This window comes from Cetorhinus maximus, chromosome 12, assembly GCF_964194155.1.
Source record: "Cetorhinus maximus chromosome 12, sCetMax3.hap1.1, whole genome shotgun sequence".
Classification (NCBI taxonomy): Eukaryota; Metazoa; Chordata; class Chondrichthyes; order Lamniformes; family Cetorhinidae; genus Cetorhinus; species Cetorhinus maximus.
Window position 1 is genome coordinate 100,700,617 of NC_135890.1, and position 13,002 is coordinate 100,713,618.

The 13,002-nt window shown below is 45.8% G+C and overlaps 2 protein-coding genes and 1 non-coding gene across 4 annotated transcripts in view; 2 read left to right on the plus strand and 1 right to left on the minus strand.

Annotated features, from left to right (window-relative positions):
- Nucleotides 1-10,958, minus strand: part of rhbdd3 (rhomboid domain containing 3) — a 36,220-nt gene extending 25,262 nt beyond the window's left edge. Inside the window, exon 1 of the mRNA XM_078554250.1 lies at nt 10,673-10,958. Within this exon, the coding sequence (XP_078410376.1) occupies nt 10,673-10,841 (169 nt within the window). The 5' untranslated portion in view covers nt 10,842-10,958. The remainder of the gene's footprint in view (nt 1-10,672) is intronic.
- Nucleotides 8,355-8,426, plus strand: trnae-uuc (transfer RNA glutamic acid (anticodon UUC)). The gene has a single exon. It is a non-coding gene; the product is annotated as a tRNA-Glu (tRNA).
- A 557-nt stretch (nt 10,959-11,515) lies between the features above and the next one.
- Nucleotides 11,516-13,002, plus strand: part of LOC144687762 (RNA-binding protein EWS-like) — a 29,794-nt gene continuing 28,307 nt past the window's right edge. Inside the window, exon 1 of one of the 2 annotated variants that reach the window (XM_078554247.1) lies at nt 11,516-11,858. In XM_078554247.1, the coding sequence (XP_078410373.1) occupies nt 11,846-11,858 (13 nt within the window). In that variant the 5' untranslated portion in view covers nt 11,516-11,845. The remainder of the gene's footprint in view (nt 11,859-13,002) is intronic. The other variant, XM_078554248.1, reaches the window with a different exon arrangement.

Below are 13,002 nucleotides of genomic sequence, written 5' to 3' on the forward strand. Positions count from 1 at the left end.
CTTTCTCCTGGCCATGCAGAAGAGGAGCTTTAGGGTTCGATTGAACCCCCTTCGCCCAGTACGATTAGCGTATGGGAGGAGTTTACATCAAGTCAAATCCATTGACAAGTCTGAGGTCACCCCATTCCTGTCCAACACCATTTCATCTTCTCTGTCTTGAAAGTTGGTTGAAGTTCCTGCTACAGGTAGACGGGAAAACCTAATTTAATGCTGTGGCTGATGGCGTCATTAATGCCATAATGTGATTTTAATGAAAAGCCAGGAGTGGCCCACCCAGTGTATAACATGACAGCTAAACCATAATGGAAGGCACTGACCAGCTAGAAGTGGCCAAGAAAAGAGTTACAAAATGTTTCTTGGAAATCCTTGTGAAGCAGGAGCAGATGGGCCTCCTTAGCGTTAGGCCTGCCTCTTGCACTGCTGGCTATCTTCAGCTGCCAAACCTCCGATCCAACTCCCTCAAATTGCTGACTGTTCCTTTGTGTCCGCCAGAGTCCTAAGGCTCCCGACCCAATTTTCACTCCTGTGCACTGACTCTGATGTCAGTCGTTCCAGTATCGGATGGGGGAACTGTCCACCGTTATTTAAATGAGACTCAGGAGTTAAAAAAGAATGAGAGCTCATACTGAATCTCAATGGGATTTCGCTCATGCCCATCCAACACAAACTGAGGCCTTAGTCTAACCAACCATGAGCTACAAATGCATCTGTGTTCACCATACATCTGCTCTCTCCTGCTAGTCTTTCATGGATAATGTCAATAAATCTGCAGAATGTTACTTTTAGTAGAGTGCAAGAAATTGTTTTTGCTATCTTCAAGTCCATTTAGGCTCTGTATAATAAATATATGAATAAAATGGAAATTGTATTGTACATTGCAGGATTTTGACTAAGTTGTTTAACTTCAATATCACAAAAATTATCATATTATGATGTAACTTATTGGGGTGGATTTTTCACTTTGGTTGCAATTGGTAATCCGGTGCAAAATTGCACGTTTTTTCACGATTCAATTTCTTTTTATCATGTTTGAGGGGAAGATTTGATTGAGATGTACATAATTATGAGGGGCCTGGATAGAGTGGATGTGAAGGGTTGATTTACATTAGCAGAGAGGTCAGTGACTAGGGAATATAGATTTTTGTTATTGGTAGAAATATTTGAGGGGAGATTTTTTTTTATTCATTCATGGGATATGGGCTTCGCTGGCTGGGCCAGCATTTATTGCCCACCCCTTGAGAAAGTAGTGATGAGCTGCCTTCTTGAACTGCTGCAGTCCATGTGGTGTGGGTACACCCACAGTGCTGTTAGGGAGTTCCTGGGTTTCGACCCAGCGACAGTGAAGGAATGGCGATATATTTCCAAGTTAGGATGGTGAGTGACTTGAAGGGGATCTTCTAGGTGGTGGTGTCCCCATCTATCTGCTGCCCTTGCCCTTCCAGATGGTAGTGGTCGTGGGTTTGGAAGGTGCTAATGAAGGAGCCTTGGTGAATTCCTGCAGTGCATCTTGTAGATGGTACACACTGCTGCTACTGTGTGTCGGCGGTGGAGGGAGTGAATGTTTGTTGATGTGGTGCCAATCAAGCGGGCTACTTTGTCTTGAATGATTTCAAGCTTCTTGAGTGTTGTGGGAGCTGTACTCATCCAGGCAAGTGGGGAGTATTCTATCACACTCCTGACTTGTGTCTTGTAGGTGGTAGACAGGCTTTGGGGAGTCAGGAGGCGAGTGACTCATCGCACTATTCCTAGCCTCTAACCTACTCTTGTAGCCACAGTATTTATATGGCTAGTCCAGTTCAGTTTCTGGTCAATAGTAACCCCCAGGATGTTGATAGTGGGGGATTCAGTGATGGTAATGCCATTGAACATCAAGAGGGTGATAGTTAGATTCTCTTTTTTTTGGAGATGGTCATTGCCTAACACTTGTGTGGTGCGAATGTTACTTGCCACTTGTCAGCCCAAGCTCTTGCTGCATTTGGACATGGGCTGCATCAGTATCTGAGGAGTCACGAATGGTGCTGAACATTGTGCAATCATCAGCGACCATCCCCACTTCTGACCTTATGTTAGAAGGAAGGTCATTGATGAAGCAGCTGAAGATGGTTGGGCCAAGGACACTACCCTGAGGAATTCCTGCAGTGATGTCCTGGAGCTGAGATGACTGACCTCCAACAACCACAACCATCTTCCTTTGCTAGGTATGACTCCAACCAGCGGAGAGTTTTCCCCGATTCCTATGGACTCCAGTTTTGCCAGGGCTCCTTGATGGCACACACTGTCAAATGCTGCCTTGATGTCAAAGGCAGTCCTCTCACTTCACCTCAGGTGTTCAGCTCTTTTGTCCATGTTTGAACCAAGGCAGTAATGAGGTCAGGAGCTGAATGGCCTCGGTGGAACCCAAACTGGGTGTCAGTAAGCAGGTTATTGCTAAGCAAGTGCTACTTGATAGCACTGCTGATGACCCCTTCCATTATTTTACTGATGATCGAGAGTAGACTGATAGGACGGTAATTGGCCGAGTTGGATTTGTCCTGCTTTTTGTGAACAGGACATACCTGGGCAATTTTCCACATAGCCGGGTAGATGCCAGCTGTACTGGAACAGCTTGGCTAGGGGCGGGGCAAGTTCTGGAGCACAAGTCTTCAGTACTATTGCCGGAATATTGTCAGGGCCTATAGCCTTTGCAGTATCCAGCGCCATCAGCCATTTCTTGTTATCACGTGGAGTGAATCGAATTGGCTGAAGACTGGCATCTGTGATGCTGGGGACCTCAGAAGGAGGAGGCCAAGATGGAACACCCACTCGGCACTTCTGGCTGAAGATTGTAGCAAATGCTTCAGCCTTATCTTTTGCACTGATGTGCTGGGCTCCCCGATCATTGAGGATGGGGATGTTTGTGGAACCCCCTTCTCCAGTGTGTTGTTTAATTGTCTATCACCATTCACAACTAGATGTGGCAGGACTGCAGAGTTTAGATCTATTCCGTTGGTTGTGGGATCGCTTAGCCCTGTCTATCACTTGCTGCTTATGTTGTTTGGTATGCAAGTAGTTCTGTGTTATATCTTCACCCGGCTGACACCTCATTTTTAGGTCTGCCTGGTGCTGCTCCTGGCATGCCTTCCTGCACTCTCCATTGAACCAGGGTTGATCCCCTGGCTTGATGCTAATGGTAGAGTGGGGGATATGCCAGGCCATGAGGTTACATATAGTGTTTGAGTACAATTCTGCTGCTGCTGCTCATGGATGCCCATCTTGAGTTGCTGGATCTTTTCAAAATCTATCCCATTTAGCAGTTGTAATGCCGCACAACATGATGGAGGGTATCGTCAAGTGAAGCTGAGACTTCATCTCCACAATGACTGTGCAGTGGTCACTCCTACCGAGACTGTCATGGATTGATGCATCTGCGGCAGGTATGGTGGTCCCTCCTACCGATACTGTCACGGACAGATGCATCTGCGGCAGGTATGGTGAGGATGAGGTCAAATATGTTTTTCCCTCTTGTTGGTTGCCTCACCACCTGCTGCAGACCCAGTCTAGCAGCTATGTCCTTTAGGACTCAGCCAGTTCAGTCAGTAGTGGTGGTGCTACTGAGCCTTTCTTGGTGGTGGACATTGAAGTTCCCCATCCAGAGTATATTGTGCGCCTTTGCCACCCTCGGTGCTTCCTCCAAGTGGTGTTCAACATGGAGGAGCATTAGTTCATCAGCTGAAGGGGGGGGGGGGGGGGTAACATGGTAATCAGCAGGAGGTTTCCTTGCCCACGTTTGACCTGATGCCATAAGACTTCATGAGGTCCAGAGTCGATGTTGAGGACTCCCAGGGAAACTCCCTCCCGACTGCATACCACTGTGTCGCCACCTCTGCCGGGTCAGTCCTGCCGGTGGGATAGGACATGCCCAGGGGTGGTAATGGTGGTATCTGGGATATTATCTGTAAGGTATGATTCCGTGAGGATGACTGTCAGGCTATTGCTTGACTTGTCAGTGAGGCAGCTCTCCCAATTTTGGCACTAGCCCCCAGATGTTAGTAAGGAGGACTTTGTAGGGTCGACAGGGCTGAGATTGCCATTAGATAAAAGCAAAATACTGCAGATGCTGGAAATCTGAAACAAAAACAAAAAGTGCTGGAAAAACTCAGCAGGTCTGACAGCATCTGTGGAGAGAGAAAAAACAAAGTTAATGTTTCGAGTCCTTATGACCCTTCTTCAGAGCTGGCACCTGGCAGAGGTGGCGGCACAGTGGCATACAGTCAGGAGGGAGTTGCCCTCGGGGTCCTCAACATCCTGATCCAATGAAGTCTCATGGCATCATGGGCAAGGAAACCTCCTGCTGATTACCACGTACCACCCTCCCTCAGCTGACGAATCAGTGCTCCTCCATGTTGAACACCACTTGGAGGAATCACTGAGGGTGGCAAGGGTGCAGAATGTACTCTGAGTGGGGATCTTCAACGTCCACCACCAAGAGTAGCTCGGCCGAGACCGAGCTGGCCAAGTCCTAAAGGACATAGCTGCTCGACCCTGCACTGAAGAACTGCCTTAAGGACTCGAAACGTTAACTTTGTTTTTTTCTCTCTCTACAGATGCTGTCAGACCCGCTGAGTTTTTCCAGCATTTTCTGTTTTTGTTGTCTGAGATTGCCCTTGTTGTTTCCAGTGCCTAGGTCGATGCCGGGTGGTCTGTCCGGTTTCATTCCTTTTTTGTAACTTTGTTATAACTGAGTGGCTTGCTTGGCCATTTCAGAGGGCAATTAAAAGTCCAACCACATTGCTGTGGGTCTGGAGTCACGTGTAGGCCAGGTATGAACGACAGATTTCCTTCCCTAAAGGGCATTAGTGAACCATTTGGGTTTTTACAACAATCGAAATGGTTTCATCATCAGACTTTTAATTCCAGATTTTTATTGAATTCAAATTCGTGGCGGGATTCGAACCTGGGTGCATTACCCTGGGTCTCTGGATTACTAGTCCAGCGACAGTACCATTATGCCATCGCCTCCCCGTAGCAGGGTCTGGAACTCAATGCCTGAAAGAGTAGTAGAGGCAGAAACCCTCAACTAAGGTGTCTGGATATGCCCGGTAAATACCGTAACCTGCAGGGCTAGGAACACAATGCTGGAAAGTGGGATTAGGCTGGGTGGCTCATTTTACAGCCGGTGCAGACACGATGGGTCAAGTGGTCTCTTTCTGTGCCATAAACTTTCTATGATTCTAACCTCCAAGTTTAATACCAAACCTTGTGTTTCCACTATACCATCCTCCTCTCTGCATTATTGGAGGTAGTTTGAAGTGTCTCAGCCCTAACTCTGGAACTGTTTCTGCCTCACATTTCTCACTCCCACCTCCAGGTTTTTAGATTCACAAAATCTATCTATCTATCCAACCATTAATGTGGTTATCTAACTTCTCTAACAATTTATACACAGTTTTCATTTTCAGACATTATGATGATATGTAAAAAGTTGTCATTTAACCGTGGTGGACTAAGTGCCAATCCTGCTTTGATTCAAAATCTACACTGATTCGCTTTCCAATAAGATTACTGGATTTTAAAAAAATCATGCATTTGTGACAGTTACTTGGAGACTGGTTTAACTAAAAGTTTAAACATTTCACAGCATGTTCTTGATAATAATCAGTTGGCAACAATATGAATACTGGAATGAGCCACAGCACAACAGAGTTTGATGCAGGCCTAAACTCATCCTGAAAAACTGCTGTACGCTCTCACAAAGTCACATGTGCTTTGACTATGATGCCTTCCTCAATAACTTTCCAAAATGTACAGTCCAGTTCAAACAGAAATACTCAAAAGTGTAAGGTACCAGAAGGCAATGTGCACTCCTGTAACTACGCCCCAAGGCCATCACCCTGAAACATTAACTTTTTCTCTCCACAGCAGCTGCCTTATCTGAGTGTTTCCAGCACTTTTGTTTTTACCCCAGTACAATTCAACATCTGCAGGCTGCGTTACGATCCCTGTAGAGACCACTAACTTTTAGAAAGATATTTCAATTTCCGGTGACTGACTGGAAGGACACATGACATGGTTTCAAATTTTAAGGCTTTTACTGTAATAAATGTTATGATCCCAGCTGAGGTTACCCCTGGACAAGTCTGATCCCAGAGTGGACCCCAGCTTAATAGATCCTAACTTTTTACGTTTGTTTAGATACATGGAGTGTGGCCACTGAACAGTCATCGGAGTCAGCTAATGAACTTTTAACAGAAGAATAAAACATTTATTAAACAAGAAAAGATTAACTATATTACAATACCCCTTCATCCACAATTATAACTTTACAGATTTGAAAGGGTAACACAAGTTACAAAAGCTACCTTTTACTTTAATGTCCACAGTAAATGCACAGTCAATGTAAACCTATCGCACCCTGTGGTCAGACACACCACACTCTGAAACCAAGTGACATATGCCACCTCAACCAGGTGCTATGGATCTCTCATCAACTGCACGCCCCCCAGACCTTTGTCACACAGTGGGCCAACCAGTCTCACTGAACTCCGTCTTTCACATGGGCCTTATGAGAGGAACCTGAGCAAGAATAGCAAGGAAACAAGGGAAGGTGGTAGAGGTATAGCTGAAGCTTTTTGGGTGGGAAAAGAGGTAGCAAGGCAGACGTAATCAGGAAAGCGTAGGATGGGAGAAAGCTTTACCTTTAATGGTACATCAGAGGAACATGTTCAGGGTGGGGTTGGGAGCTAAGGTGAAAATACAATGGAATGAGATTACCAGCAAGAGATGATCTGATCCCTTATTGTGCAAGTGACAATGTACAGTTCTTTCTTCTCCCTCCAGATAACCATTTGACAAAGATCTTTGCACTCATTGTCATACGTTAAATTCATCTACCCATCAAAAACGAAGCAAAAGATTCCATTGTATAAATCAAGCATTAGGTAGTTCTCCTCACCAACATCCCTCTCTCAACCAACATCACTAAAAGGTAAAAGATAAAAGCACTAAGATAAAAGCAAAATACCACGGCTCTGAAGAAGGGTCATACGGACTCAAAACTTTAACTCTGTTTCTCTCTCCACAGATGCTGTCAGGCCTGCTGAGTGTTTTTCCAGCATTTTCTGTTTTTAATTACTAAAAGGTATGTGGTTATTAATTTACCGTCTGTGGAACTTTGCTAAGATAAATTTGCTGCCGCATTTATCTACACTGACAGTGAAAAAATTTACATCTGTAGAAGGCCATTCACATCTTCAGGACGTCTCGAAGTACTTTGTAGTCCATTCATTATTTTTGAAGTATAGTCACTATAATCATAGAAACCTACAGCACAGGAGGCCATCTGACCTCTCCTTGAAAGAGCAGTCATGTTTCGCCCCCTATGTTTTTTGCCCATAACATTTTGCCAATTTCATCATCCTCAAGTACCTGTTTAAATATATTTATTTATGGAATCAGCTTCCACCACCTTTTCAGGTACAGCATTCCAGATACTGATAACTCCATGTTAAAAAAGAAATTCCACACCTTCCCTCTAATTTTTTTTCCAATGACTTTAAATCTATTACCTCTAATTATTGATCCACTTGCCAGAAGAAATCATTTTTTTTCTTAATCAAAACTTCTCATCTTAAAATCTTAATATTCTCTGTTCTATGCAGAACAGTCGTATTTTTCCAACTTCTCCTGATAACTGAAGTCCTTCACCCCAGTAAACCTCCTCTGCATCCTTTCTAAGGCATTTGCATCTCTCCCAAGTGTGGGGTCCAGATCTCACAGAGGCCTAACTAATGATTTATAAAGTTCCAGCATTATCTTCTTGCTTTTTATATGTTATTCCTCTACTTATAAAACCAAGTAACCTGCATACTTTTTTAAACTACCTTATCAACTTGCCCTACTACTTTTAAGGATTTCTGTATATGGACACCAAGGTCTCACTGCTTATTTACACTTTTGAAAATCATGTCATTTATAGTATACTGCCTTTCCATACTTGTCTTCCCAAAGTGCATCACTTCACACTTCTCTGCATTAAACTCCCTCTGCTAAACTTCTTTCCATTTCATCATCCTGAAGCCTTCAGCTATCCTTATAATCTATTTGCCAAGTTTGCATTGTATGCAAACTTTACAATGCTGCTCTTTATACTTGAGTCCAGATAATTTATAAAATGTGCAATGAGTAATGGATCCACCTTTGGCTTCCTGTCACTGAGTAAATCTGTCTCCCTTTCCCCTGAATTCCATGGGCTTCCATCTTCTTATTAAGCCTAATGTGCAGCACTTTGTCAAATGCACTCCGAGAACCCATCATGCTGTGGCGACAAAAGCTGGCCAGGTACTGGGTATTCTGCAGCAAGTAATTCACCTGACTGTTCCCTGGTGGTCTAGTGGTTAGGATTCGGCGCTTTCACCGCCGCTGCCCGGTTTCGATTCCCGGTCAGGGAAGGCTGCTGCTTTAGTGAGAGATGATGAGCTGTCATATTGACTGTTACAGCAAGTAATTCACCTGACTCTCCAAGTCTCTCTAACTATGAGGCACAAGTCGGGAGTGTGTCGGAATACTCTCCCACTTGCCTGGATGAGTGTAGCTCCAACAACACTCAAAAAGCTCACTCTCATCCAGGACTTGATTGGCACCCCATCCATTACCTTCAACATTCAATACCTCCACCACTGGTGCATGGGACTACAGTTGTACGATCTACAAGATGCACTGCAGGAAATCGCCACAGTTTCTTCAACAGCACCTTCCAAACCTATGACCTCTATCTAACACCTTATCAAAGGTAACAAATGCTGGCCTTGACAGTGCCACCCACATCCCATGAACAAATTAAAAAAAAACTTCTCTATTACCTCAAGGAATTCAATCATGTTAATCAGACAAGATTTCCCTTTAACACATCTATGCTTTCTCTCTTTGATTAACCCATGCCTTTGCAAATATAAGTTTATTTTGTTCCTGATAATGGTTTCCAATGAATTCCCCACCACCAATGTTAGGTTGACAAGCCTGTATTTTCTGGATTATCTCTCCCTTTCTTGAATAGTGGTATCATATTAACAATCTTCCAGAAGTACTCTTGTATCCAATGAGGATTGAAAAATTGTGACCAAAACCTCTGCTATTTTTACTTTTGCTTCTTTGTAATGAAAGCACATGCACCAATTTGAACACTATGATCCCATCATCATCAGATGAGAGGCACCCTCCACATGGTCATACACCTACACCCAGCCGCCTAAAGTCAAGGAAGAGCTTCATGAACAGTGTTGTTCCATTACAATCAACCCCATCTGAAGCCCACATCGCCTTGTGGAAAGACCGGCTCGCCAGTCTCGAACAACCCGATGGAAATTCTACCGGATGAAAGCCTTCCCCCAGGAGCTAATTGCAACTGGGCAACCTGGAAGTGCCTTAACAGACTTAGGACTGGTGTAGGTCGTTCAAAGGTGTCACTAAGCAAATGGGGATATACAACCTGCCCGACAACTTGTGAATGCGGAACTGAGCCACAGACTATGCAACATCACCTGCAATGTATATCGCTAGAGGAACCCTGCACTGTTGCAGATCTTGCCGAATTCAACAACAAAGTGCAAAAATGTGTCCAGTTCTGACTGGGCCATGTATAGACTGTCCATGGACACGATAAGAAGAAGACTGTGATCCCATTCCAAACAATGCCCAAAAAAAACTAATTATCTGAAGAATAAATGTTGGTCACTACACCAGGGAAAACAACACTGCTTTTTCACCATGGGATCTTTTACCTCCAGTTGAACAGTCTCACTCAAAAGTTAACACTTCCAACAATGTAGTAATCACTTAGTACATACTGCACTAAATTGTCAGCCTAGATTATGAACTCAAAACCTGCAGTGGAGTTTGAAGTTGCAACTATCTTACTTGGGGATCAGAGTGCTGCCACGCAAGCCAAACTGACACTTATGTGACTACACTGCCCAAAGTAATTAATTGTTTGTCAACTTCTTTGGGACATTAAGGCTGTGGTGAGGCATTCTCTAAAAGGAAAAGGTTAGCTTTTGCCAAAGCAAAATATTGCCACTGCTGAAAATCTGAAATAGAAACAGTAACTGCAGGAAATACTCAGTAGGCCAGGTAGCATCTGTGTACACGTTTCAGGTGGATGGCCTTTCATCAGAATTTAGGGATTGGCTTTTGGTTGCTCTGCAAAAGAGCACGATAGACACCATACCTGTGCTATTAAAACACCTTCAGTCCTATAAATGTAAGCCATTCCGTCTCTCTGCCACAAGCATTTTACATTTTAAGAGGGGATTTGACTATTGTAGGTCCCTGAGTACATGCCGAGTTAGATAGGTATTAAGAGGATGTGAGAGCTGTGCTTTAGGGATTCCTACACACCTGCCAGATAAACACCTGCATTCCTAAAATTTAACGATTTGCTTTTTCATTCTCCTTCCCTTTCAAACACTTCCATGAATAAATGATGGTAGAAGCATTTGAACCTCTCTATTCCCTTTCTACACCTTAATTGGAATGAGATTCTCACATTTTGGTTCTGAACTTTAGCCTCTTTCGACGTATAAATCAGCAGAGTATGCTTTAAATAGTTTGTGATGATGTTAATTCGGATTAGGATTTAATTTCACGTCTCACCCAAGGCTAACGATGGGATGGGGGGGGGATGGGATGAGGCACTTACCTTGGCGGTGAGGGAACAACGGGTCGGCTGTCAGGGAAAAGGCCTCTTCGGCCCCAATCAACCACGACAGGAGAATGAGGCTCAGGAAAGTGGCGGTGGCGCACGGCGCTCGGGCCCGGCCGTGAGCCGCTCTGATCCCAGCCCACAGCCGCTCCCTGCAGCCTCTCATCCCGGGGAGGGTGGGGTGGGGGCTCGGTTACTCGGGGCTCACTGCAAACCCACACTCAGTGCCTCACGGCCCCTCTGAGATGTCCCTTGGCGAGGTGGAGAGAGAGAGAGAGAGTGTGTGTGTAAATCCAGGGCCTTCCAGATCAAAGCGGGGGTAGGGGGTAAGGGTCTCTTTAACCCCGGAGCCAATGTGCTTCCCAACCCCGATAATCTCAAACCAGGCCCCGACAGCGTGAACCGGCATCGAGCCCGCCCTCCCGGGTCGTCCTTTGTGTATCGGGCCTCTTTGTGGTGGTTAGGACGGGTTTGGTAGTAAAACGAGTAAAAGTCATCATTATAAAAGTGAGGGGGGGGGGGGGGGTGGAGGGAAATGGTGTTTATTTCGTGTCATTTTTCAAGCCGCCTGACGGTTAAATCCCCGATAAACGGGGTGCTGGGAAGGGGCGGCGACATGATTCAGGAGGAAACTGTTTGCGCAACACAGCAGAATGGAGGGAGGGAGAGAGACAATGAGAGGGGCGAAATGGCCGCGTTTCCATCGCGACCGACTCCATCCCGGAACCATAAACACCGCAGCACATTCTCTCCATTGTTCCAGCCGAACGGCTTACCACGTTACGCCGCGCACGTTTTATACGTCAGCGCGCCGACGTCGCCCGCCATTTAAATAGCGACGTGGAGGCGGACATTAGCATAAGCCTCGGCCGCAAATCGGTAGATAGAGGCTGGGCGTTTCGTTTCTCGTCAATTTATTTTTTTTTAAAAAAAACAGAAAAAAATTAACAAATTTACAAACCCCTCCCCCAAAAAGTTCTTTCCCTAACCCTCCGCCGAAACGTTCGAAAAGTAAACTCGAGATCGAGCGGGATCGTGGTAACTCGAGTGGAGGATTTTTTTTTAAAAATTAAAATATTTCCGGCGCGAGTTGCGCAAGGCGCCAAATTAAGTGGTTGAGTCCGGCGAGGCTCCGCGCAGGCGCGTTTCGGCAGTCAGAGGTCGGTGAAGATGGCGTCGACGGGTAAGAGGGAGTTTGTAACTGTTGGCATCGGATTTAAAGGCGCTCGGCCGCCCGCGCCCAGCATCGGCCCTCCTCGCACCGCCCTGATGGTCGCCGGCCCTTCTACCATTGACATTCTCACCTTTCTTTCCCCACCACCCCTTCCCTCCTACCGGTTACCCGGGGAGTTCCCTTTCCCCTTGTCGAGATTCGGGCCAAGGCCTCAAGCATCGCGTGTCGGAGGAGGATAGAGAGAGAGCGGGGGGTGGGAAACGCGGAGCGGGCAGCCGGCCGGCCGTTGGGGCCTATATATATATATATATATATGTGTGTGTGTGAGAGAGTTCCGCAACCTGTTTCCCCCCACCTCCCCCCCCCGAACGCAGCTGCGCCACAAAGCCTCAGGGCGCCGTGCTAGGCTAGGCCAGGCCGGGCCAACTCTTCCTCCCCTCCCCCCGCCCCGCGGCTGCTGTTGCTCCGCCGCCATGTCCCCGGCCCTCGCCCTTGGGAACCGCCGGGGCGGAGTTTCTCAGCCCGAGAAGGGGCGGAAGTGCTTTTTCTTTCAATCCGTTAGCGTCGAGGCCTACTTAACTCGGGCGGTGGGGAAGGGAGGGGATTAGCTAGTTAAGTGCATTTTAATAAATATTTTTCATGGGAAGGGATCGCCGGCCCCCCTAGTTTCTGTGTGTTTCTCTCTCTCTCTCCCACCCCCCCCCCCCCCCCCCTCCAGTGTAGTGCGATTAAGTTGTTTTTTTTAAATTAACCGTTTGGGTTTTTCCAACTTTTCTAAAAGCGATTTTAAAATATCGCGTGAGATTACTTACGTCGGCCGTTTTATTTATATTTTGGGGTGGATTGTTTTATTTTGAAAATTGAGTTTAGTAAGTGCTTGGCACCATGCCAAAATGGAGTCGCGCACACAAACGGAAGATTCGCTTTTTTTTTGAAGGTGCTGTAGGGGCCGCGGGACTAACAACATAATTTAAATTGACCCCGTGATTTTGTGATGCACCAAGGTTGGCATTTAGGTCCAAATCTCTTTTTTTTTAAATTGTATTTTTGTACTGTACCAAACGTTAATCGCAAACTCTAATGATGTCTTAATGATTTTAGTCGGAATCAAAGCGGTCGCAACCTTGCAGAGAATGAATATGGGGGTGGTTTT